The 27145-nt window shown below is 41.5% G+C and overlaps 1 protein-coding gene across 3 annotated transcripts; it reads right to left on the reverse strand.

Moving 5' to 3' along the window:
- Positions 1-367: 367 nt before the first annotated feature.
- Positions 368-27144, reverse strand: LOC135427521 (pleckstrin homology-like domain family B member 2). 3 transcript variants are annotated; one of them, XM_064681054.1, is made up of 10 exons: positions 26628-27144; positions 15092-15206; positions 11966-13749; positions 11703-11908; positions 9976-10688; positions 9749-9902; positions 7607-7775; positions 1598-2040; positions 1391-1523; positions 368-1327 (listed from the first exon to the last, which is right to left on the reverse strand). In XM_064681054.1, exons 2-10 carry the CDS (start codon positions 15204-15206, stop codon positions 1151-1153), a joined length of 3894 nt encoding a protein of 1297 aa, XP_064537124.1. In that variant the 5' UTR covers positions 26628-27144; the 3' UTR covers positions 368-1150. The 3 variants fall into 3 exon arrangements, with proteins under 3 accessions (XP_064537124.1, XP_064537125.1, XP_064537126.1); XM_064681055.1 differs by lacking the exons at positions 9749-9902; positions 9976-10688; positions 11703-11908; ... (1 more) ...; positions 15092-15206; positions 26628-27144 and adding an exon at positions 7879-8049; XM_064681056.1 differs by lacking the exons at positions 7607-7775; positions 9749-9902; positions 9976-10688; ... (2 more) ...; positions 15092-15206; positions 26628-27144 and adding an exon at positions 3415-3507.
- Position 27145: the final 1 nt, after the last annotated feature.

Below are 27145 nucleotides of genomic sequence, written 5' to 3' on the forward strand. Positions count from 1 at the left end.
AAAAGGACGATCATTCTTGAAGTCAAGACAAAATGACATTTCTCTGTGCAAAAATATGCCAAAAGTCGATCTTATCCTTGCGGATCCTGTTGAGTGCAGTGTCAGCTGCTAGCTTTCCGCTGGCCAGAGGACAATCAAATCGTCCTGCTACTTTTTAACTATAGATTTTGAGATCCCTCCTTGAATGCCTCCTGAATCCAAATGGAACCTTTCATCTGACGACAATTAATATGCTAATTATGATGACACTATGCCTCCTTTTTTTAAACTTTTTAAGCCATATTTCTGGCTCGATATGAACAATATTTTTATGGAAACTTAAGATATATTAAATTGTGGCATACAATTAGACGGCTGTTCATTCCAATTATCGATTTAAAAACAATTCTTTATTTGCTATTTGCCGTAGCGACTTACAGTTTGCTTAATATTTGTTATTTTATTTTCATTTGTATTTAATAATGTTAATAGTTTTTGATTATCATTTTATTCAGTTGCCTGAGCACAAATTGTTTAATTAGGTTTGTTTTTACGGTAATACAGAGCGTGGGGGGAAAGAGTCCGACCAGTTCTTCGTTCAACTGTCAACCCGCACTTTTATCAAAATATACAAATACAAATATATATTGTATTATAAAATTAAATTTCACATCAAAACTTCAATATAATTACATATAGTCATAGGTTCATTTGGTTAATAGTTATAAAAAAAATTGTAGTTCATGAAATGGTTGCGTTATCTGCGTTGGGCTGTCTGTCAAATATATGTGTGTGTATATATGTATATGTATATATATGTATATATCTGTACGATATATGCTTGTTTGTATGTATATAAAAATAATGCTTATTTTTCTAAATTATGACAAAATTAAAAGCATAAAAAATACATTCTTCACTTTGGTCCAGTACTGAAATCTCGGATTTCGTTAGTTGCCAAAATTGGTTGCTTAGTTTCTTGGTATTTTTATACCCTTGTTTGTTTCTCTTGTTTCTTGTTTTTTGGATACATACAGGATTTATGTAACCTAACTAACGACTATATATGAGCTCCCTCTTACATATCTACAAAAGTTTACAGTTTAAGTTGAGCTAAAACCATTTCAGCGTATGTGTGTCTGTATGTGTGTTGGGCGCCAAAGGTGTTTTTTTAATAGTCCAAATTTCCCTGGGCGCCGGTTATGATGGCATCAATCCAAATGCGTGCCGCTGCATCCGAGGCAGCCTGCAGATTATAGCTACGCTTCTTGGTCTTCACAATGAAGGTACAATGGGGCCGGCCGCTCTTGGAGGCATTCAAATGATCCAAATACACCTCGTCTATGGTCTGCACGTGGAATAGAGACAGGTTTTAATAATTGATAGCTTTGAATTATTTTGTTGTACTCACGGCAAAGTAGGCGCCACCACGTGGCTTCCGCTCCGACTTATCCGAGTAGTAGATGAGAGCGCTGCGCTGACGATCCAGGACAAACCAGCGCCGCGACCAGGCATGAAACGTGGCGCCCAATTTGTGCAGGTAACTGAAATGGGTTTCATTTCATTTCATATATATTTTCTGTATATGTATAATAAGATATATCAGATTGTTGCTCACCCGCGACAGCTGTGCGCATCGACAAATACATGCGGACAGAGATCGATCTGATGGCCGGCGGTCTCGATGTGATGCCGCAGATTTAGATCCGGCGAGAAGATGGGCAGGTAACGTGTCAGCGGCCGCTGATGCTTGGGCAGGGCGCGCTTCCTTTCGCCGCTGGTGCTGGCGCTGCTGCTGCTGCTGCCGTTGCCGCCGCCGGCGCCGCCGCCGCCGCCGCTGCTGCTGCCCGCGCTGCCGCTGCCGCTGCCCGCCGAGGCGGTGTCCTGTGAGTTGCTATTGCTGCTGGCGCGCTTGTTCTCAGAGCCGGCATCGCCATTGGAAAACTTGGGCGCCTCAATGGCGGCCTCGCAGTTGTTGGCCTCCGAGAGCGGACGTGGACTGCGCGCCGTCGTCCCCGCAACAAGTCCATGATGCTCCAGTTCCGGCTGTGAATGCCGTTGCTGTGGATAACCAAACAAAAACCAAATAGAGAGCGTGTCACAAGCGCTTTGGAGCGCCAAAGAGAGCTGTTGTAAGTGGGTTAGCGGGTTGACCAACTCTATAAATAGCCACGCAAAAGGCAAAAAAACTTTTCTATGCCAGGGACAAAGCTGCGTATTCCGCTGGCCACATTCCGCTGGCCGCTGGCCAATGCGTTTAACCCCACAATGGCTCCGGCGGGTTAACAAGCACTCTAACATGTTGTTAAATTTGCTGAATTGCAGAGTTGCCACATCGTTTTGACTAGCAACTCAATCGTAGGGTTGCCACACGCCGTCTCACTCTCAAATATTAAGAAACAAGACAAAATGACGCGCCGAAGATTCAATACTCTTGCAAATATATGGCTTAAAGCACTTTTAAAGCAAAGCTTTATGTCCGAAAGTTGTTCCTTAGCCCGATTTGATACGATTTTTGCTGGGTTGCTTAAGATACCCTAGAAAACAGAAGCTTTCCATACAACTCTATAAATGAGCTGTGATATATGTAGTTTAATTTAGACAATATTTTCACTCATATTGAAAGCGTCTGCCGAAACTGAAGATATCTGACACTCGATTTACCTTCAACTAATCAATTATATGTCTGCTAAATGAAATAGTAATCCGATCTAGCTGATTCCGATATACAAATAGACTACGCTGTTATTACATTTATAAACTGATTAAAATATAAATATTACATCTTGACACTTGGGTAACAAAAGAACATATTTAGTACATGTGAATGCATATTTGCTAGTAAATTTATGGCTATATCCATCTTTAAATATGTAGATATCTTTAAAAAGTACCGACTAATAGACTAATTCGTGATTAACGCATAGCTAAACACCAATTGAACTGGAAAATAGCATTTTTAATATAAGTTTTCGCTGAACGCTAAGTGAGCACTAAAAGCGGGTTTCATCAATATACGTGGAAAATCATCGAAGAGCTCGTTTATGCACTCAAACGGGGTTCCATCAATATACGTGGAAAATTAGTGAAAAACTTGTATATGCACTAAAACGGGGTTCCACCAATATAGGTGGAAAATGATCGAAAAGCTCGTATATGCACTAAAACGGGGTTCCACCAATATACGTGGAAAATGAGCGAAAAGCTTGTTTATGCAATTTTGTATACAATTTCCAACGGATTTGCTTCATAACTCGTTTAATAATAATGATCCATTTCTTTGGGTGAAAAACGGGCGAGTTAAGTGTAATTTATCTAATGTTATTTGTGTTGTTTTACACATTTTTAGCAATTTACAGGTGAGAGCAATTCCGCACACTTAAACGAGGCAGGCTACAAACACACACACTCACACACACATACACACACACTCACGAGATAATAGAGTTCTGTGCGCTGTCGCGCATTCGCATCCATGCGACGATGCTGCACATAGGTCATCCAGACAGACATGATCCCGGGTTAAGCTGACTGGCTTGTTTGGCTTGAATCTGTTGGGAATTCGAACGCGCAATTGAAAAGTCGACCGTGCAAAACCAAATGTGAATGCGGAATAGCGCGGCAAAATAAAGTGGGGAAAAAACAATGCGGAATTAGCAACGGGCGCGGGTCTTTGGCCAAAAATGAAACGAGGCGCACACGAACATTGTCCAGCAGCGTATCGGGATGCGAGATTCACAGATTCACAGATTCGGCCAATTATAATCGTAATGAGGCACACACAATTTATGGGTCTATTGGCGCTCTACGAAGATCGAAGAAGCTGCTGCTGCGGCTGCTGCTGCTGCTGATGGTACTAGAACTTGTAAACAAAATTTGCCACCAAGGTAAACAACAACAACAACAACAACAATAAAGACTACAACAACAACAACAACTGAGAAGTGCGCATAACGAGCAGCGGACACAAACTGGCGACCCCACCAGAAAAATCATCAGCTGGCGTCTTCGGCGTATATTTAACGAAATATTATTATAAACTTATTAATAAGTGTAGTCCATAGAACAGAGCCGGGTGCGGCAGGACGGGGCGGGCGGGCGTTTTTGTTTTTAAAATAAACATTGGTAAAAATAAAAAAATATATGAAAATGGCAAACAAATTGTCGAGACGCTGAATAACTGAATAAAACTCGTGACTAACGAGCTGACGATCGATTGCCGTGGCGCCGTCAATCGTGACGATCCAGAGAGAGCGAAAGAGAGGCAGTGAGAGAGCGAGAGAGGGAGAGCGAGAGCGAGAGCGAGAGAGATCCTTAAGTGCATAGACATGCTCCAGAGACGAAGGCAACTGTCGCCAAACAATCTTTGAGTGTCATCTATCAGATACTTTCGTCTATTCAGCGAAAATTTATTACCTCCAAAGCATATTTATCCAATGTAAACATAAATTGGTCCAAATATAATAATTAACAATATGACAAAGACATGTCGTTATATTCCTCGACAGGTGCGTTGGATTCAAAAGGATGCGGGTTCGAATCCTAGGCAATTGTGTGGATGTAACAATAATGATAATAATAATAATAATAACAATAATAATAAAAATAAAAAAAATAATAATAATAATAATAATAATGATAATAATAATAATAGTAATAATAATAATAATAATAATAATAATAATAATAATAATAATAATAATAATAATTATAAGATTAATAATAAGATGAATAATAATAATTATGTAAAACAACTATTAATCTAGCTATGTGCATATATTTATATAATTAATAGTAGCAATAGCAATAGCAATAGCAATAATAATAATAATAATAATAATAATAATAATAATAAAAATAATAATAATAATGATAATAGTAACAAGAATAACAATTAATTCATATGCAAGTCAAATAAAAATCAATTTACCAATTTGCCACCAATATTTATGATTAATTTATACTAATAATAATATTAATAGCAATACTAATAATAGTAATAATACAATAACAAGAATAATAATAATTAAAGAATACAACTAGCTATACATACATATATACAAATATTCATATTAATAGTAATAATTATGATAATAATAATCGTATTATAATAATAATGATAATATCCTAATTTAATCAATTATATGACTAATAAATAATAATAATATTAATAAAAAATAATAATATAATTATTATGCTGAAATATAACTTCTAATTATCTAAGCAGCTGCCTATATACTCTTTTATATACAGTACATATACCCTAAGAAACGCCAATAAACACATGTACAACTAAATGTCCTCGGAATAGCCTCTCGTTTATACCCTATTGTATATATATATGTATGTCTGTCTCAATATGTTTTGCTTTTCAAGCAGTCGGAAAATGAATAATGTCGTGTCCCCACACAAATTCAACCAGAACTAGTTTATAAATCAAAGAAAAACTTTATCGAGCAAAGCCGGACAATAATTCTAGCTAATATTTGTATATAGCCGTTAAGTTGGAATTTGTTTAAAAAAAAAATAATAAAAAAAAACATAAACATAATAACTTTATTATCTGATATTTTACAGCTTTGCCCTGGCCATTTGTTCATTTTCAAAATCAGTCTATAATATGATTCTTATCAATTTTCGATTTAGCAAAATCTGTTTAATATCCGGATTATAACAAAACTATTTGATAATTCTTAGGAATAGCGTTTGAGGTTAGATAAAAAGTGAGAAAATACTGTTAACAATTCTTCATTCTTGATCTTAAGGTTGGATTTGTGGTGATATTTATTTTAATTGTGTAAAAAACCTTTTTAAATATCTAATGCCAAGAAATTTTAAGATTAAAGAGAAAATAATTCAAAATACTATTTTAAACAGGTTCAAAATGTCAATACCAGGGCTGCAAACAGGTTCGTTCTTAGAATATACACTTATAACTTTACGAACGTGAAACTCAACAAAGTTGTCAAAAAGGTCAAAAGGGAGACTCGGTACCAAAGTGAAAATAACTTTGTTCCCAAGCATGACATTTATTTAATCAATTGCGGTAAATGTCAATTTGGGGTGGACAACAAATTTAGCCCGAATTTTGTACAGGAAAATATTTAAGGATAGCAATATTTTCAGTACAACGGGCGATTTTAAATTAAAACTGAAATTAGTTCATTACAACTTAACTTAATTATTTGCATCCCTAGTAAATACACTCTGAACGCGTCCGATGAGCTTCGATCTACAATCTTTTGCATTCGGCAATATTTTCAGTAATAATGAAATTAGTTTACTAAAACTTGAAAACTATTTGACAGATGAACCAAACTTAAGTGCAGAGAGTTGGTTCGCACCGCGAACCGAAACCAGCGAGTGTTTTTTTTATTGCAGCCCTGGTAAATACACTGTGAACGCGTCGGATGAGCTTCGATTTTCGCATTCGAAATTTGAATTGTGTTGAGAGCGAAAGGTAAGTAACCTTTATCTTATTATTTATAGAGCTGCTTTGGTATTGCCCAATTAAGCAATATCTTTCCAAAGTATCTTAGCGTTAATTCTTAACAGTTTTTACTGTTGACACGCGTATATTTGCTGTTCTTATCGCCGCTTGAACAACAGGTTTCAAATATGCGAGTGCAGTGCATACATGACTATAGGATTGCTCGACTAGAAGATACCTCTTAATGTTATTATTTTATATTATGAAAATGTGTGGGTATATTAACAACAACATTTGCGAATTATGCTAATACCACCTTTTGGTATCATGCTCTTTTTATGCACTTTACAGGGTATCTAAAGAACTAAATTGCTTGTGATAGAATCTACGCTTTATGGTAAACGTTTGTCCAAAATCTTTTGGATATCATGCTCTTTATATGCACTTTACAGGGTATCTAAATAACTGGAGTTACTTGGGATAGTATTCCCGATTTATGTGGTAAACGTTTGTCCAAAATAATATGTTAACTCAAACTTTTTAAATAGTTGCATTTGTAAATATATACATATTACAGGGTATCAAAACATGTTTCTCAGTGCACACTTCAAATATAATTAGTTGGCTCTAAAACATGGGCATATTTATATATATATCCGAATGCAGTTCTTTTGGCAGAACCTAAGAAATTGTAGTCGACTTTCTGTGATAACATTTCAAGTAACAGGATATTGCGATTGTTTATTCCGTGCTCAAATAACGTGGTATTTTAGCAATAAATACGCCGCATTGCATTCGGCTCTGTCTAGGGTATTCGCAATTGATGGCAATTGTGTTTGTCTAACATTTAACACATGGCTGGAGGGGTCAGATTTGTAATCTTGAAATCGATGATTGTTCGATCCGAATGTGGGCTTGTAAATCTTGTGGACCCCAAGATGTATTTGGGCAGATTGCAAATTGTTTATTTACAAAACGTGTGGCGATTGTTTGAAATTACAAATCTGGTGTGTGGGCGTGAAAGGGTTGGCGTGTGGGCCTGTGGGCGCCTAAATTGAATGACCTTCAATGCAGACGCAAGACAGTGGAGAGAGGGAGGGGAAGGGGGGGAGGGGGGCAGACAGATCTGCCAGCGAAAGACATAAAATTGAAGACTTTCGTTTTGCGTGTGGCCTAGGTTAACGTTTGGCTACTCACCTGTTGGCTTGTGGCTGCTGCTGCTGCTGTTGTTGTTGTTGTTTTTGGACTGCCGCTGCCGTCACCTGACGCACTGTTCTCCTTATCGTGTTGTGTCTTTTGTTGTGCTGTGTCATCGTTGAGCTTCTGCAATTCGGTTTTCTCAAATAGTTTGGCATCTTTGCCGCCGCTGCAAGGACATGAATTAAAAGCCAAGTTAGTCACATTCATCATATTGAGATCGTTTTATCAGCTGTGCGGCGGCTGCGGCTGCTGCTGCTGCTGCTGCGTACCAGCATGGAATCAGCGTATTTAGCTTATCCATCGCGATGACTAATGCAGCCTGCGGAACTGCGACTGCGACTGCGACGGCGACAGCGACGGCGACTGCTGTGGCGCGCTCTGTTTGACTGACTAAGCGACAGGCGCTGCGAATCGGAATCAGATGCGGAATCGGAATTGGAACCGAGTGCGGCAATGGATGAGGCGGACACAATGCATAAAATGCGAGCCGTCAGTTGGCAAATAAAAATGCGCTCTCCCACACACACACACACACAAGCAGAGAGCGATGAAGAGAGCCAGACTGGTGCAAAGACACGCACACACAAGCAAGCAGCTGATAAGCTTATCAGCACAAGCAGCGACGCCCGCAGCGATGCCAGCAGCGTTTGTAATTGCAGCACGCTTGCTTTTCAGGTGACGTCGTCGTCGCCGTCGTTTGACTAACTAACTGACCGACCGATCGAGCGATCTTCGAAATAGCTAAAGTCAAAGTCGGCAACGGCAACGCGAGCGAATTCGGCGTCGAACTCGAACTCGAATTCGGTTTCGGTTTGAGTAACGGGTATTGTGTGTCGCCAATGAGTAAACCAAAAACCACACTAATCAACACGCACAGTATTTGCCTTGTTGTCTTATTGTATGTACATATGTAACTCTTCTGCTCTCTGTTTGCCTATTTCTCTAACAATTTGAAAATCGAAAACCGGTTTCATTTTCAATCTACTCACAATCAGTCGCCGTTGCCGTCGTCGTCGTCGTCGTCACCGTCGCCGTCGCAGTCGCCGCATTGTTTTGCTATTAGCAAATAATTTGATTAATTATAGAGTCAACGGGTTGAGTGTGCACGCCACCCAAAAGGCATTTACACTGCACAACACAATTATGCATGGACATTTAGAAAATCTCTAGATAAAATTTGAAAAAATATGTATGTAAGTTCTGCACGAATTTGAATGTGTAAATATGACACAAATTGAAATTATATTTTAATCCTGAGAACATACAGAAACTAGAATTGGCATTTTTAGATAAGGCTGCAAGCCAAACCGGTTCAACCCGGTTCACATTTGCTGTTGTTTCTAAATATTTAAGTTTCACATAACATATATAAAAAAAATGTATATTTTTAAACGAACCCAGATTTTGGGTTCACGGGATCTCAGGTTCACGAAATAAACCCAAAGGTAAGATATAGATATATAATTCGAAATATTTTGAGAATTTTCTTATCTTTCGTTTATCGTTTACATGTCAGCTGATTTGACTGTCAAAGTTTACCAGGCACTTACTGTACCTTTTAAATAATTTATTTAACTTCTCGCTAGATAATCTGTCCCGTCAAAATGTAGCAAGCAGTTCATTCACCCGTTTCCTATTAATGGATTTGCAAGAATTAAGAGCTCTTTGATAGACAAATGTCGAAATATTTTAATTAATTAAAAAGCCAGATTAATAATGATTGCTTGCAACTAAAATAATATTAGAAACTTGATAAGATATGCCAACTAAATCATATACAGAAATAATAAGTAAACAATGAATATGGATTTAGAAAGGGAAGCTAAAAAGTTGGTATCGAGGCGATCAAAGTGAAAGCTATTTGAACTTTTACCGAATCTAGTGCTTTGTAGGACAGTGTAAGGGTGGTGCATCAGATCTATTGTCAGCTGCACAATTAATTAAGAGCGCCAACGATATGGTCAAGCATGTGGAACGAATGAAAGAATGCGCTATCGTGGAGGTTAGGCAACTTGAACTCAAATGTTTTGGAGCTGCTCCTCGGCTGCATTTAGGCCGAGCCGTTGATTCAATTAGAGAGCGGATGGTAGTCGGATTGGTTAGAGGGCAGAATGTGGGGCATTTCGGTGGCACACTCACTTGGCGTTCACTGGAGCGTGCTTGGTTGGCGGCGCTTCAATCGTTGGCTCTGTTGTCTGCTGGGTGGAGAGCAAGTATTGGGTGCGTGCCTCGTCGTGGCTCTTCTTCTTCAGATCGTACATCTTTTGGCGTTCGTGCTCGATGACCTGATGACCTGTTGCGGTTGTGGCAATTGGCATAGATTAGAATGGGTTGCATTGTGGGAGGGCGGCAAAGTTTGCGCTTACCTTGCTGGGCCAGCAGCAGCTTGCGATTGCGTTCGATCTCCTTGATGCTGTCAAAGATTTTGGTGCTGGCTCCTTGGCTGGTCGAGATGGGCGCATCGTTGGCCACTTTGCAGCTGCGATCGATGTCATCCTGTGAGGGCACACGTCGCTCCAGCGGATTCACTTCGAATCTGTCGCTGCGCAGCGATAAATTGAAGCTAATCTGATCGCAGCTGCCGGCATCGTAAATCTGCAATGGTGCTCGCTTCGGTGTGCTTGTCACCTGTGCTCCATGCGGCAGCTCGATCTTGTTGTTGTGGAACATGTTCTCGTTAACGCTCCTGGACATCAGATCCTCCTGGTTGTGCCGCTTCGGGCAGAGCAGCTCAGCGGAGCCGAACAGTGACTGCGACATGACGCCATTCCCCAGATTGTTGCTGCCGCCGTTCGAAGCGGGCGTTCCGCGTCCGCTTGTGGGCGATGTTGGCTCCTCGGCTGCGGGCTCATCGGGTCCCAGCTGGATGCGCAGCGATGCCAGCTCCGTTTCCAGCATTAGGCGCTGCTCCTGGCGCTTCAGTTCCTCGTGGCATGCATGATGCTCCGATTCCTCCTCAAAGTACTGAAACTCCAGATCCTCGAAGGTCTTTCGATCACTATCCAGCGACTCGCACACATGCTCCAGCTCCTCCTTCAGGCAGGCGTTGTTCGGCTTTTGCTTCAGCATGGCGCGCAGTCTGTAAAACAACAAACGTTAAGTTTTCTTCTGTTTTCCGATTGTGATTCACTTCCGGCACGGCAACAAACGCAATCGGATGTACGTCAAAAACGAACTGAACTTAACAAAACAGAAGCACAATCCAATTAAACTGAAGTTTGATGACTAGTGTACTCGAATATGCCCACAAACCTAAACCAGCAAATTTTTCACCTGGACGGATCCAATTTTCAGTTCGAACCCCTTTTAATACTAGATAAACGTAATTGCCTATTCAAATGAGGGCCCAGTCAAACTAAGTACTTAAATCCAACTGCCAGCCACAGTGCACTTATCTCCGATATATATACCCTATACCTATTAATAAGGCGTAGACAAGTGGGTATACCTAAATGCTCCAACAGGTGTTCCTCCCCTAATCGGTGGAGTTGGTTTCAAATAGCATTTGTTTATTCTCGTTTTTTATGGAGTCCCAATTTCTGACATTCTAAAAAACTACAAAAGCACAAAACTTTAGCATCGCCTGTTAAAGGGTATCTTTACGACGATCACGCTGTATACAATTTAGAGCAGTTAATATTCGAGTTAAGTTGCATATTTGTCGGCTTGTTCAGGTCTCGTGAACGTATTATTGGATAATCGGATTAATCAAACGACTTTTACGTGAGCTATATTTCCGATATCGGAAATGTGGGATATGGAATATCTGTAAAATCGATAAGTATCGGTTTCTAGACACGTAACATATCTCGAGATATATAAGAGCTACAAACACGGGTACCCGTAAAGTCTACACAGATAAAGTGTATTCACTTTTTGACTGCCTTCCTGATTTGGCCAAAAATTGGAATATCTATCTTTGGCAGGCCGATGATTAAATACCCTTGCAGATAAATGTCTTGGAAGGGAGGATTCATACTAAACTGAGAGACTATTTTGGATGGGGACAGACAGACGAACATAAGGACTATATGGACTCGGCCAGTTGTAGCTGCGCCCATTGTGAGCCTGTCATGTGGCTGCGCATGCTCACTTATTCAGTTGATCCTGTTTCATTTCAATGGACTGCTTCAGCTTGGCCTGTTGGTTCTCCTCCATTACGCGCGTCGCATTGCGCTGCGCCTCCAGGCGATGGATGCGATTCTGGAGTGCCAGCAGCTGCTGGCGCGGAGTCGCCGTAGCCGCCGTCCGCGATGCGGATGTAGACGTTGTTGTCGCCGATTGTTCGCTCGGTTCCAGCTGCAAAAGCAAAACTGGGTTTAGTCATAGATTGATATGTAAAGGAATATCAAATACCTCGTGACTGTGCGTCGGTGCTGGCAGCTCGTCCAGCTCTTGCTTGAGCTGCTTGCGGCGCTGCTGCAGCTCGCGGCGCTGCCGCTGCTCCACGTTGATGCTGCGCGGCGCCGGCGCTGGCTTGCGACTGGGCTTGGGCGATTGACTGGCGGATTCATTCAGATTGAGCGTCAGATTGTTGATGTTCTTATTGGAGCGCTTGGCGGGCGTCAGCTGGCGGCCAGTTGGCTGCTGCTGTTGCTCCATCTGCTCCAGCTGCTCGAGCTGCTGCTTGCGCCCAAAGGACTTGAATAGCTGCTCATAGTCCCGCTGCTGATTGGGCGCCGGCGGCTTCGGCGCCAGCGGTGGCTTAACCACAGCCGTTGGCGGCGTTGGTGTCGAGCTGGCCAGGGCAAAGGCGCTGCTAAAGGAGGCATCCTTCTTGGGCGACATGCAATTGGTGCGTATTTTAGTGCGCGGACTCTGCGGCACATACTTCGCCGTGCTGCTGGGCAGATTCTCATGGCTGGCGCTGCCAGCAGCAGCGGCAGCAGCAGCAGCTGATGACGACGACGACGACGATGTCGATGCTGCTGTGGACACATGCAGCTGGCCATTGATCTCGACCCGATTGGGGCCCAGCAGGCGCACATTCTCATAGCCCGATGAGCTGCTGACCAGCGCCAGATTGCTGCTGCTGCCCGCGTGCTGCTGGAACGGTGACTTCTTGTCCCGCGGCAGCGAACCGTTTGTCTTGATGCGATTCTGGACAATTGGCGAGGAGGTGATGCTGCCGGCGCTGGCATTGTGCAGCGTATGGTTGCTATTGTTGTTGTTGTTATTGTTGCTGTTGCTGCTGTTGTGCTGCTGCTGCTGCTGCTGCTGGAGCTGCTGTTGCTGCCGATCCGCATACTCGGTGCAAATCTTGAGCATGTCCTCCAGCTCGGCGCCGCTGTTGAGCTCCGTATTGATGCAATTCATGGTAAATATTTGCAGGCCGCCGGCGGTATAGGTGCCCGGCTTGGGATAACGATCATACCGATCATTGTTCACCTTGCCCAACAGCTCCACAGGCTGCCCCAACTGTTGCTGCTGCTGCGCCAACTGTTGCTGCTGCTGCTGCTGTGGGTGCTGCGGGTGCTGCTGCTTGTAGACAGCCGCATTGCTGGGTATATTGCAGTAGCCGGCATTGTGGCCAATTCCGTTGGCGCCGTTGCTGGTTAATGTTTTGGCATACTGATTGTTTAGCTGCTTTTCGCCGCGATGATTTTCGGCCAGGTTGCGGGCAAAGCTCGCATATTTTTGGCCCAGCACATCGCGTGCGGGCATGTTCACCGTGACCAGATCGGAGCTAAACACCTTGGGACACTGCACACCATGCAGATCCATGTTGTGACCACCATCCCGACTGTTGCCGCTGTTCTTGATAGGATTTATGATGCTCTCGTAGAAGCTTTCCAGCTCCAGCGATTGACTGTCGCTGGCGCGTCCGGATTGCGTGAAATCGATTTGTGGCATGGAGATGCGCTCATTGGAGCCCATGGCTGAGCGCATCATTTGCGCCTCGTCGGGATTATTGAAGCGAAGATAGTTCGAATTGCCAATGGTGATCATGGCACCCTGTGTCAGTTTCGCCTCCTCCACCTCTTCGAGGGGGGCGCCGTCGATAAGCAGCCGCGCCTCCGGCTCGGGCACCAAAGTCACCTCGTTGCCCTCGCTTCTGTATATGGTGCAGTGCAGGGGTCGGACTCCGCTGCCGTTAAGCGAGATGCTGCAGCTGGGCGCCGATCCAATTGTTGTGTCACCTGTCAATCAAGCAAATTTTTTTATTTTAATACAAATTACACAAATTCTATAACTGTAATTGTAGCTCGAGTTGTGAACGTAACTGCCAATGTAACTCTGTAAGCTGTAACTGTAAACTATAACTGTTATGAACGTCGTCACCCGTCCGTCTCCCGTTGTCGCTCTCACTCACACGCACGCGACTTCGGACTGCGATTGACTCGCCTAGCTAGAGCAGAGCAACAACAGGCTGAGCCGAACCGAGCTGAGCTGACACGGGCGCTCTTATCTCAGCTCGCGCGGAGCAACAACGACACGGCGTCCTCGTCAAGGCACGTTACCGTGGCTCGGGCCAAAGATTACGCACACTGGTAAACGGTCAATTTGTTTGGCAACAAAAAACACCAAATGCAATGCAACTTTTAAAGGTCTGATTACACTGTGAATAAGGATCACTTATGGTTTAATATATGAATAATAAATTCCTAGTAGTCCATATACAAAATAATACCTACAGTTTAAGCGAGAAGTTTGAGACTAACAACATTTTCCATGTGACACATCATATATTTTTGTACTGTTCAACAACTTTTTTATAGGTTCTCATTTCCGCCCGGAAAATTATAAATACACAATTTTTGAATGCTAACGGAAAGACACATAAGCTTTTTTATTATATAATATATGTATGTACATTAATTCATTCGTTGCCCTTGGAAAAACTTTGCCATTGGGTTGGCTAACGCTTTGAGCCAATTCCTCGCTCTGTTTTCTAATTTTAAATTGTTTTATTTAGAGTATTTGTATTTAACCAAGTGCAATTTAATAGCTTTTGACAAAGACTCCAGCTTTGTTAGGCTTCTTTAATTTTTCGGATACTAAGGAGAAGTGTCTGACGTTTTAAGAAAACCATGAAAATTTTGTTTTCCAAAGACTTTTTTTTTGTTAAACTAGCTCAATTCGGGTTTTGATAATAGCCAAATATTTTTTAACTTCCAAGTCTACAAGCGATATGATTATGTAGCTTACACGCATATCTAAAAGGGCACTATCTTTATGATGGTATTTTGCCAAACACTTAAGATCCTAAAAGCTTTCCAGTTCTTTAGGATTTCTTTCAGTCACACTGTGCGGATCTTATCGCAGCGAGCAATAAGAGAACCGAAAACTTGTCTTTTTTGTCGTTTTTATTTTGTGCGTCGCTTTCGCGCGTTTCGTTTGCGTATTGAATTGTTTTCTATGTACAGTTTTTTGAGTTTCTGTTTCTTGACTTCTGCTTATCGGCTTACAACTGACCTTGCTGGACAAGGGGGCAGCTGGGCGCGAAGGGGTTTATGTACATACATATGTATGTATACTCACCTATGTGTATGTAGTGGATGGTGACAGCGGTGCTGAGGCGGCCGCCGCCCAGGCTAACCAAATGGGGATCTGAGGCAGCAACACGCAGCGACGGATCCTTTTTCGTCAATGACATCTGCAAGCGATCAAAGAGAAGGAAGAGAGCGGGCGATAAGTACGAATACGAGTGGATGAGCGAAAACAAGATGATACGTCGCGTGCATTTCGCAAGGCGTGAAATTGTCAACTGAGACGCCTACAGGCGACACGGCATGACAAATACAAATATGTGCACACAAACACACACGCACAAAAACAAATACAAATACACAAACACAAACACGCATGCGCAGCGGGTGCAGCTGCTCTACATTGCTTTTGTTTTGTTTCCTTTTTAATGAACAGGACGCACACAGACGCATACATATGCACACTCTCCGACGCGTTTGGACGTTGTCTGCCTGCGCACATAAACGGTGTTGGGAGACGCGCGCGCCGGCAGGCACGTGTGTGCGGGCGCGCGCGCGCACGCTTCGGCAGCTGTACGTTGAGACGCTGCTGTTGCGCCAGCGGTGCTGCCAGATCGGCAGAGCTCATAGGAAATCAATTGGAAAGCTAATCAATCAACGACATTGGGCAAATAAATGAAGAATGCCGCGTTTGATAACACAAACACACATGTGTACATGTCGGTGTGTGAGTGTGTGTGTGTTGCGGAGGCACGGAAAGTAATCGAGCGACACACGCATTTAAGTTTTCACTTTTATTTTTGGGCGCGGAAATGGCAGCGGTGGGTCGTTTACGAAACGTTCCAAAAGCCAAATTGGGTCATAAACACCAAAAGTGGCCGAGAGCATACTGGAGGAGGAGGGAGCGAGAGAGAGTGAGAGACAGAGAGAGATGAGGCAACAACGGCAAAGCAATGGGAATGCGATTAAGCTACATCGTCATCGTCATCCTCATCATCATTACATATGCGTACGTGTATGTGTGTTTGTGTGTGGTATGTGGGCCAGCCGTATGGATAACTAAGAAATGGGAGCACCACGCTGCGCACCACTTTATGCTGATAAAGTTTTCATTGGACACGCATCATTTTCAGTTGCCACAATGTGCTGTCATTGTTATTGTGGTTGTTGTTGTTGTCGCCGATTTCCCCGCCACGCCTGCCTGCTCCACACATTATCATTATCAGCAGGCGCTGTTTGTTGCTGTTGTTGTGCGTGTTATAATTACATTTACAAGTGCGTATCTGCGAGAGTGTGTGTGTGTGTGCGACACACCGGCGCGACATCGGTCAGTCTCCATTTATGTACATAATCACAGATGTATGTACAAATGTGTGTACAGTATGTGCATTCATTTCGTTAAGCTCTGCACAATATGATTATGCAATAACTTTTTAGTGGAACGCATGTGGACCGCATTGCGTGGGCTGCCACCTGGTTTCGATATGCGTATAAACGCATGTGGATTGCATGCGGTAGATACGATCTAAAGTGCTCGCTGAAGAATTGCCCTATGCACATCAGATACGATCTTAACTGCATGGTAAAATTTTTTTCTCCCCCCAAGCCCATTGTCCAGTCAGCCAACCAAAGCTTGCGTTCCATAATTCAAGTTGCGTGATTCTTCCATTTTCCACTTTCCATTTGTGTCTAGACTGCCGCCAGGCTTGATAACTGGACAACTGCATCATTCATATATCCCATATCCCCCATATGCATTGCCCATTACAGCAAACATTACGAAATGAAGTTTGATCGCCCGCTTTGCAGTTGCCTTCGTTTTTATACCCTTCAAGACGGTATTATAATTTTGTCCTCAAATGTGTATAGCATAAGAGACATATCAAGCATATGTATTCATCTTTAGTATCAACAGCCCAGTCTATCTAGTTTTAAAGGTTTTGTTACCAAACTTTGCTTGGGTCCGAGATCAGCCGGATCGGACAACTATATTTATAAGGCTCGTAAATTGAGTTTTTGCATGAAAAACGTTGATGTTTTTTATTATAAATGGACAAATGGGAAATATCGATACAAATTGTTTATCAAAACTCTTCTGTTTTTGTCAGCAATTATGCTTCACACATATTTTCTAAGCCATAAGCTTTATGTTGACAAGGGTATTTAATCGTCGGTGTGCCGTTCTTTCACGCTTTGTCTTTGTTTTGCTTCTCGTTTTAAACACTGCCGAGCATCGCACGTCATCTTTGGCGTCGTCATCGTCATCAGCCAGCGGGCGGGGCGGGGCGGGGCGGGGCAGCAGCAGTGAGGCAGACATTAAAAGTGCCAAGATGTGTAATAAATAATCAAAGAAATCAACAGCAACAAAAGACCAAGCACAACGCGCAGCCAAATGAGTCAGAGAACTGCAATTACAGCAACAGCAACAACAACAACAACAACAACAACAAGAGCCCATGTGTGCAGATAGATTCCAGCAATTGCTGTGCCTTTTTATAGGCCTCTTTTCACTCTTTTTACAAAGTAAAAGTGAGTATATGCGCTTTGCAGGCCGAGGGGCTGGGCAAACCCATTCTGTAGAAACCCATTTCTGGCAAAGCGTAAAGATAGACGTCCCTGCTGACTACCTGCCAAGATGGCAGCCACGCCCACCCTTCCACAGTTTGAGAGTAACTGTTTTGGGATAACAGTCTCAGAGTCGGGAAACTCATCAATGAAAAGAAACTTGGCGTCAGCTGTATTTACAGAGTATTGCGCTGTTAGGTGCACCCGACTGCAATGTTTTTTTTTTGTTTTTAATGGGGCATCAAAATATAGCTTAATTGAGATAAGATAAAAGCAACGAAAATATTGAGATGCCCAACAAAGGCAACATCCACCTATTAGGCAATGCTTATGAGGCTTAAGATCAGGCCGTATACATATGCATATACATATGCATATACATATATGTACATATACATATACATATACATATACTATATCACAGAAGAGATCGGGCGATTAACAAAGAAAGTAGGATGTGCGATTCACATTTGGACACGTTTAATCAAATCAGCTGACATTGAGTAAAAAATAGCTTCTTTTTTTTCTTATATTTATAGCTGAGTTAAGTAAATTATAAAGAATTAATTACGCCAAGTTGTTGAAAAAACTGCCTGTTTACCTGCTAATTGAGTCACAATCGAAACAGTTGGCGGGAGGGTGGGGGAGGGATGGGAGCATAATGAGCTCTCGAAATTTCTTGGCATCAGCTTTGATAAAGAAAAACAAATAAAAACCACTAAACCACACTCATGAAAGTGTCGGACGAGATGAGAATCCGCGAAGCCAAACAAAACAATGGGACAAAACCGTCAACAGAAAAAGCGTCAACGCAATTAACGTTTCATTTATGCCATTGCCAGAGCTTATGCAGAGCTAGCCCCCCTCCCACCACCGCACACCCTTTTCAACCCATCAATAGAGAGTTCCAATAAACCGTTGGCCACCCATTTCCAACACATCCCGCAGAGCTGATAAATTGTTTGCTTTCGCTGCAGCCGCAGTTTCCTCTCTTTGCCTCTCACTCACTCATTCGCCCAATGGCAGGTCGTAAACATTACAGGAAAAATGAATACCCAAACCCATACATTGCCATTTTTAGTTGTCTTTATTTATAGAGCGCAAACACAGCTGTGTATCCAACTTGAAAGTAAAAACACCGTTTCAATAATATGATAGTGCGGGCGACAGAGAGAGAGAGAGAGAGAGAGAGAGAGCGGAAGAGAGAGTAAGAAAGGGGGCCTGGAATGAGCAGGCGACCGGGAAGGCAAACACTAGCGCACATACACACACACACACACACATGAAAATATATAAACACAAATGGGACGAGTCTGTGCATTAGCGCACCAACTGTCAATACTCTTATTTTCAATTGGCAAATGCTGTTTTTGGCTGTCAAATCAATTGACTTTGTTTTTGGTTTTTATTTCCAACCACGCAGCAACTCACTTTGCTGGGATTCTGTACGGGAGCGGGGCGGGACGGGGCGGGGCGGGCTTCAAACGTTCGCTAATTGAATTCGCCTGTTAAGACGAAATATATTTGCCTTGACTTAACCCAACAATGTGGGCAGGAAGCAGCAGCTATGTATGTGGAACGCATTGCCATATGATACCAAAGAAGCGGTTTTCTATTTTGAGTGGTCAATAAATTCAGGCATGGGTTGCAAAAAAGTATGTCAAAGATTTGGAGTGGATCGGCTTGGCGTGGGTTTCTCAAGTGGACCTTACACTAATTCTGAGTTCATTTTGTATAACTTAAGTTCCAATTAAAGCAAAAGCTCTTTGCCAAATTCCACTGTCTCTGCCTCTTCTCCACTTTCATATTTACTTCAAAGCCTCCGCTTCCAGATAAAAATTATGGTATTGATTTGCATTGTGCATTTCATTGGAAGCTGCCTGGAAATAGCAGCAGGTTCTGGGCTAGAGAGTTGGCCACATCTGTCTGTTGTTTTACTCATTTCGCACTCACTGGGAATTGCATGTGTAGGAGTAAGGGAGAGAGTGTGAGCTTTAGAGCCAATCTGGGGCTTGCCTTGGGCTGCCAGCCAAAATGTGGATGGCATTTTGGGCCAGACATTCAAACTAGTTTTTGTACACATTTACCACACAAATACTATGTGACACATGGCGGACACAATTACGAAAAGTACACGACGTGTACAATGTTTTTATAATTATGTATGTATGTTAATAAAAATAAACATTTACCTACACAGACTGCGCAATTTGAATTAAAAGCATGCAGAGCGTAGCCAAAAAAAAATTTTAAAAAAATTTTTATTTTTGTTTTATTTTTTTTTTGTATGCTTTTATTTTATTTGAGGCCGCAGGGGTCGACGACAAATCTTAATAAAATCGCGCGCGATTTTATTCGCGTGCGCTTTTATTTTTTCTTCTTTATGGACTGTGAAGGTCACTCAGGCAGCAGCGCAGCAGTGGCGCCGACATCGACGCTGACGCCTGCACACGGAGGGTGTTTAATTTATATTGCAATGTCTCCCTCATTCGTACGTGCGTGCAATAATCAACAAGGAACAAGTTCAAAATTATATACATATGTACATGCATACATACACACGCATATAACATTTGTGTGCGTGTGTGTGTGTGGGCAACGTGTTAAATTTAACGAGCCGCTGCATTTATTATGGCAGTTGTCAAAGGGTTTGTGTGACATGCACACAAGCACACAGAAATATGTATACATACATATGTGTGGATATTAACGCATTAACTCCAACCACACACATTGCCACCTAACGGTTAACTGTGGGGGCGCCACTTGAAACTGTCAAAAATGATGCTGTTTAAATGCCTGCCTGGCAACGTATGTGTGTGTGAGTGTTTGAGTGTGTGTGCATGCTTGTTTGTTAAGTGGCTTGTTAATTATGCTTATAGCTCAAAGAATTACCAAATATGCTGAGCAGCAACAATCAGAACGTTGCCACTCAAGACCCTCTCGAGATGACGAAAATCTAATTAACACACAGCCACATACACTCACATATTCTTAACGATTCTTGTAATGACGGCAGTTCGTCGCTCAAATTGAGTTCAATTGAAGTAACTGTTTACCATTTGACAGCAATAACAATAGGGCATCATTTACGCATATGCCCACTCCACTTCCAGTCCCCTACTCTCACTCTCTCGCACTGGACTTGCGCGTGTGTATTGGAAATGCAACAAAACAATAATAGTGCAAAAAAACGAAATGCAAACGTTAAGCGCTGGCTGCTGATGTCATCAACGGAAAACAACAAGAAAGACAACAACAATTACAAATAACAACAACAACTACTACAAAGGCACTTGGATTTTAACAATCGTCATATACGAACGGCACTTTGCCAGCGTGGGGCAAAACTTGATTTAACTGGATGACTTCATTAATGAACTGGCAACAAAACAAGCGCGCATAAATATGCAAATAACTGAGCAAATGTGTATGTTTGTACTTACACATATTCATACATAAATGCATACACATGTAATCACAATGGAAACTACAAAACGCTTGCGTGCGTGCGTGCGCGTTGGCAGGCAACGCTATAAAAAAAAAAGAGCAACAAGAACAATACGCGCGCGCACGCCGCATTGTGCGCACTTGTCTCCCGTCTAGTTAAATTCGCGCAAGCTGGCAGCATTGTTTCGCTTTTTGCAAGCGTAGGTGCGCAGAAGGAGACAATTCAATTGCGAATGTTAAGTGAAGTCTATTGATTCAATTGGCTTCGACTGCAGCTGCGACTGCGTTTTTAATTAAACGCAAGACAAACGAAGGCTGCGTCTGCCGCTTCAACAACAACAACAACAACAACAGCAACAACAACAACTCTGAACAACCCCCACGGCGTATGCGTGAGGTTCTTGAACTCATTCGTTCGACAACAATTTGGCCTTTCCATAAATAAGGGCCGATGTTATTGTTGCTTGCTGTTATTTTGCACACGATGACAGCGACCGGAAAACGGATGTGCCCTATTTGGCCGTTAGTCGTATACATACATTTATTAATACATACATATGCATATGTTAATACTTGAATTTTTTGTTGCGTCCATTGTCATTGTGAATATGCGTTTACGGCATGGTAAGAAGTTTTTTGTCGCTTCTTCATTTCAAAATGGGAACAGACAGGAAAAGGTTTGGCCACATTTGAAATGTTATTGGAACAAGTTCAATTGAACGGTTCATTAAAATGAACAGCCAAAGAAAAGATTCTTTTTTTTTGTATTTTATAAAAAAAAACATTCTGTTTATTTAGTTGTTGAGCCAAATATGATATGGATACTTTAAGCTTTAGTATATGTGAAACTACATTAGTCAGTTTTTTAAAGAAGACACTAAAAAAAACCTCGTTTTTCATACATTTAGTTATTTAAGAAAGTTGTTTAATTTATTACTTTAACAGAACGATGACTAAACTAAAATTAAAACGGAAAAGAGTAGAAGAGAAGTGAATTAAATAACTGCCTCAATTCACGACTCACAATATGAACCACTGAACATATTCAAGATGAACTAGAATTCCCATCTTCAGCATATGTACATATGCATGTGTGTGTGCGCATGTACATACATACATATGTCATGCATCACGCACTCACACGTCGCGACGCACCATTAAAGATCAATGTGACGGTGGGTGACAAAGTGCGTCCGGTTTCGAGCGTTTTCTCGGATGCAAATGTCCAAGGCCTTCGGCTGGTGCTTTTGCTGAATAGTTGGTGCCAATGAACGCACTGAAACCGTTATGGCCGCCTTCAACACAGTATATTGGCAATGTGTTGTTGTTGTTGTTGTTATTGCTATTGCTATTGCTATTGCTATTGCTTTTGTTGTTGTTTGTTGGTGGCTGCTGTCGAAAAGTTTTCCCCCTCAATGGAAAAACTATGCAGCCGGCAGGCAGAAATGCGCACAGCTGCAACAACAACAACAACATCAGCAGCAACAGCAGCACAAAACGTGCAGCGCATAAAAAGAAGTGTGAAATGGAAAAACACATAAAAGTAAAATAAAACTCATACAGACAACAGCCACACACACACACGCACGCACGCACACACACATGAAACGAGAACATTACAGGAATTTCATTTGAGTTTGGCTGGCAACGCCGTGCGACCTGCCAATTGGCAGCTTCGTTTTTCAAAAGCGCCGCTTTCTAACTGCACTTTAAGCAGCCACAGTTCAAAAGCTCGGCTCGTGTTTACATATGAATATACATATGCATATAATATATGTACATATGTACATACATATGTATGTGCAATATCAATGTAAGCAAATTCCGCAAAAGCTCTTGACAGTCATCCCATTGTTATTATACTCTACTGTCAAAACGAAAAGAGAGTATGCGTTGGTTTATTGCAAATTAGAAATTTCTGGAAGTTTCTTTTCTTTCCGCCTATTCGCATAATATCTACATATATACATATCTCCCTTGAAATTCAGTGCCTTGGAGTCACAGTTTGAAAGGAACTAACAGCTGGCAGAGTATTGCACAGTCGTATAATAACGACTGCGCAACATCTTTACTTGTTTCACTGTAATTTGATGTGCCACAATCTCTTTGTGCAGTCTCGCGGTTCTCGACAGAGGATTCGTATTCGCAGAATGAGTTAACAATAAAAGTGCTGGCGTTGACGTCTGTCGAGCCAATTCTGAGGCATGTCAGTTTGCATTAACGACCAGCATGCAACATGAGCACTTGATGCACATCCATGCATCCAATTTTGAATGGCAGCAAAGGGACGCAGAAAAAGTACTCGATTTGCAGTTAAATTGCGTATTCAACGTGGGCAAAAGAGAGGAAAAAAATGAAGCAAAACAAGCCAGAAAAAGTGCTTCACTCGAAGATACCCAGTGCAGAGCCACAAACTACGTATCGCCTTTCTATGTGCTTCTCATAAAGTCAAGATTTGTTCACTTTGGGAGCGGATGGGAGAAAATAGATGAGAGACAAGAGGTAGAAAAAGGGACACGAGAAGGCGAAGAGAGTCAGATTTTAATATTTTATGCATACATATATATATTCATGATTTTCCTTTTATTGGACTTAAAAAAAGTCAATTCCAAATTGGAATGTTTAACCTCTTCAGTTAACTCTCATGGCCATAATCTCATATTTACCATATACAAAATTAAAATTCTAATATATCACATCTCAAATGTACAGATTTCTAGAAGATAACTTTATAGGGTTATTTAAAATTTCTATACACAACAGTGTTTGAAAACAGAACAAAAAGGAAAACAACACAAAATTCTCAAAAAAAGATTTTCTGCGAAAACGGTGTTCAAGAAATTTGCTTGTTTTTCACAGGTTTTATAATTGAAACTGATAGCGCAGACTATAAGAATAAATTCCTAGAAAAAAGTTGTTCATCAAAATTAAAGAACTTTACTCATACATACATACATACATATGTATGAATGTATGCATGAAACGAAAGAGTTCACATAGGATTTGCCTAACTTGCAATATTAATAACAATAATTTGCTGATTAATTACTTGTGTAATTACACATGATTAATTAATTTTCAAAAAGGTAGGTGAACCTAGATTAAACAACAAATATGCGTGTGTGTTGGCAAAGCTTAGTCAAACAACAAAGTTGTGTGTGTTGCAGTGTTGTAGAATCATCCAATTAGCATTGAGTGTCTTTTTGTACTTAAAGTCTTAGGCCCTGCCAATTGAAATACTATGACTGAACATACATGTACATACATAAATACATACATACATATGTGTTTTTCCATATACATACATAAATAATTGGCAAGGGCAGCCAAAATCTGTGTCAGCGTGCACATGATGCATAACAAAGCGGTAAACTTTTAGCGCTCACTGTTTATATGTGTGTTAGGTCCAGAGATGGGCGCAGACCTCAGTTACGAGGCACGAGCACGAAAACCAAAAAACATAAATTTTGAATATTTTAAGAGATGCGGCGATAGTTCGAGAAAGGGCTGAGTTTAGCTGCGATATTCAGATATTACCTCAGTTTTTGAGTTAGCTCATTTTTTGGGTTACATGGCACCTTTTGGTCTATTTTTCGTGCTGTGGTTAGAGTGTGTTTCACGCGCCCATCTCTAGTTGGGTCCCGCTTGTTCCTTGGCTCTTCTGTTTGCTGTGACACACAAACTGCATTTGCCTGCCTGTCACACACATGTTTTTGGCAATAGTTCGACTACGACGTGCACCGTTGATGTTTATACGAGCTGGCTAATGGCAAGCGGATGACGATGACGATGATTATGATGTTGCTGATGATGACCATGCTGTTGGACAGTGTTGAGTTGTGGCGCTAAACTAAAAATGTTGTTGTGCAGCACATAAATATTGTGTGTGTCGCTGTCTGCATAATTATGACAGCCACCGTTTGAACTAATTTCTCTTCTTATGCTACCTCACGCAACATTTGCGCAATCAAATCATTTAATACAAGAGAAAAAAATGCTAATTAAATACATTTATACATAATATGTATTTAGCTATGTGATCCACACAGACAAGAGCGGCAAAAACAGACCTCAGTTCAAAAATGGGCAATAGAAAACCATGAGAGAGTTGTTATCTTTGGTATATCCGATCTCTAAATACCCTTGCAGATTATTGGTATATTTTTTATATCATCAACTAATTCTTCTTCTCATTTAAGCAATATGAAATAGTTGATCAAATGTGAGGGACACAGTGAAGGGCTTTAAGAGCAATATAGCTTTTCAGAAATATATAGGGAGATATACGATAAAGTGAGTGACTATTTGTACAGAAATAGAAAGAATCTACCTATGTGTTACACAATTCAATACAAATGCATAATATCGTCCGCAAGGGTATTAAAACCAAGCATAACGTTTCAAAAACAAGAGCGCAGGCGTCGCGACAGACGCTCTAATGAATGCTCTGCCCAACCCACTAGCAAAAAGTGAGGCAAACAAAAAAAAAAAGCATTTTATATGAATAAAGATTTGAGATTTGCCACAAAATAAAAGGGTATACAACTTGGCATACTTAAAAGGCAACAAAATAGCTGTGAATCTGGCAAAGGGTATGCCAAAAGTCAAATGCCCGCCTGAAACGTATTGTGTGCCCCTTTCTGAATTTCTCAACGTTTTAAGCCAACACGTTCGAGTCACTTTTTACACTGCTCCGAAGAGATACAAAAAAAAAGAGGTGAAAAAAGCCACAAAATGTCAAACAAAAGAACAAGTTCTCAAGCAAACAATAAGAAATGTATCTGTTATTATTATTTCTTTTTTTCGTCATTATTGTTGTTGTGTTTTGCTTGTTATTCAATTTTTTTTTTTTTTTTTTTTAAAGGCATTGCCTGCCCGCCAATTTTTTAAAATTTGCATAATTTAATGGGTGTATTTTCGCGTTGTTGTTGTCTTATTCGCATGGAATGTGAAACCCAAGTGGATTGGACTGAGCTTTATACTCAAGATTCGAGTTGAAATTGAATATAAACTATAAAACTGTAATAAAAGCTCGCCGTGCATGTTCACCTCACCCTACTGGGCCCAGAGGATACCAGCTTAGCGGTACTTTCTTGCGCTGCGAAAGTCACAACAAAAGCAGATACCCAACCCAAAACAAACTTGCGAGGCGTCGTCGCTGCGGCCGCTGCAGCGGCCTCTGCCGGCGTCTGCAATAACTCCTGCAGCGAGACGCTCTCACTTGAGAATTGTGTGCCGCTGCCGTCGTCGTCTGGCAGTTTGTCTGCTTTTATGGAAACCGGCTAAATTCCATTTGATTGGGATGCCTTTGCCTTTTCTTTTTTCTTGCTGCATTTCACAATTGAGTTTCTGCTGACGTCGCAGCACACAGCTGTCAAGGGCGTTGGGCTTTTGGACTGACGCCGCGGCCTGCAGCGACGCAGCTTTCGATACCGTTATATTTATTGTAGTGGGCGCAAATCTCATTGGCTGGTCTTACAAAGCGGAGCTTGGATTATGTATATATGTATATGTGTATGTATGTATAAATGTGTGCATTGTAAGTGCATTTGCGTGCATATGTATGTACATACCTTTAATGCTGTTCGCTTATTTCTGTTTGCCGCCCCAACTGTTGCTACAGTTTACTAACTGTAGTGGTTGTTGTGTTTGCCAGCGTTGGCGTCGTAGTTTGGCTCTTGTGGTGGTGGTGGTGGTTGGTGTTGTCGTTGTTGTTGTTGTACAGCGCGGCAAGAAGGAATGCATTGAATATAATTTAATTCTTTATTTTAATTCTCGCATTAACTTTGTACATAATGTGTATGAAATTTGCATCTAAAAGCCGCGCGCAACGGCAAGCAAAAGCAAGAGCAAAGTCAAATGCAAACAATTCCAAACACTGTGCGTGTTGGTAAACGGGTTTACTTTACTCTGGAAACCGCAATAACAACAATACCGAATTAAATTTATCAATTGCAACGCTTGTGTATCGCATTTACGGACACTTAATTCAACACTTTTCGACTCGTTTTAATCAAAACAAGGCTTCAATGCACAACAAAAACAAATTGTAAAAAAATAATAAATTGTAAACGCACGCAGACGCCGTCGC

Source organism: Drosophila montana, unplaced genomic scaffold (assembly GCF_035044405.1).
Source record: "Drosophila montana isolate Dmon_TW-CO22-7 unplaced genomic scaffold, ASM3504440v1 contig_2178_1, whole genome shotgun sequence".
NCBI lineage: Eukaryota > Metazoa > Arthropoda > Insecta > Diptera > Drosophilidae > Drosophila > Drosophila montana.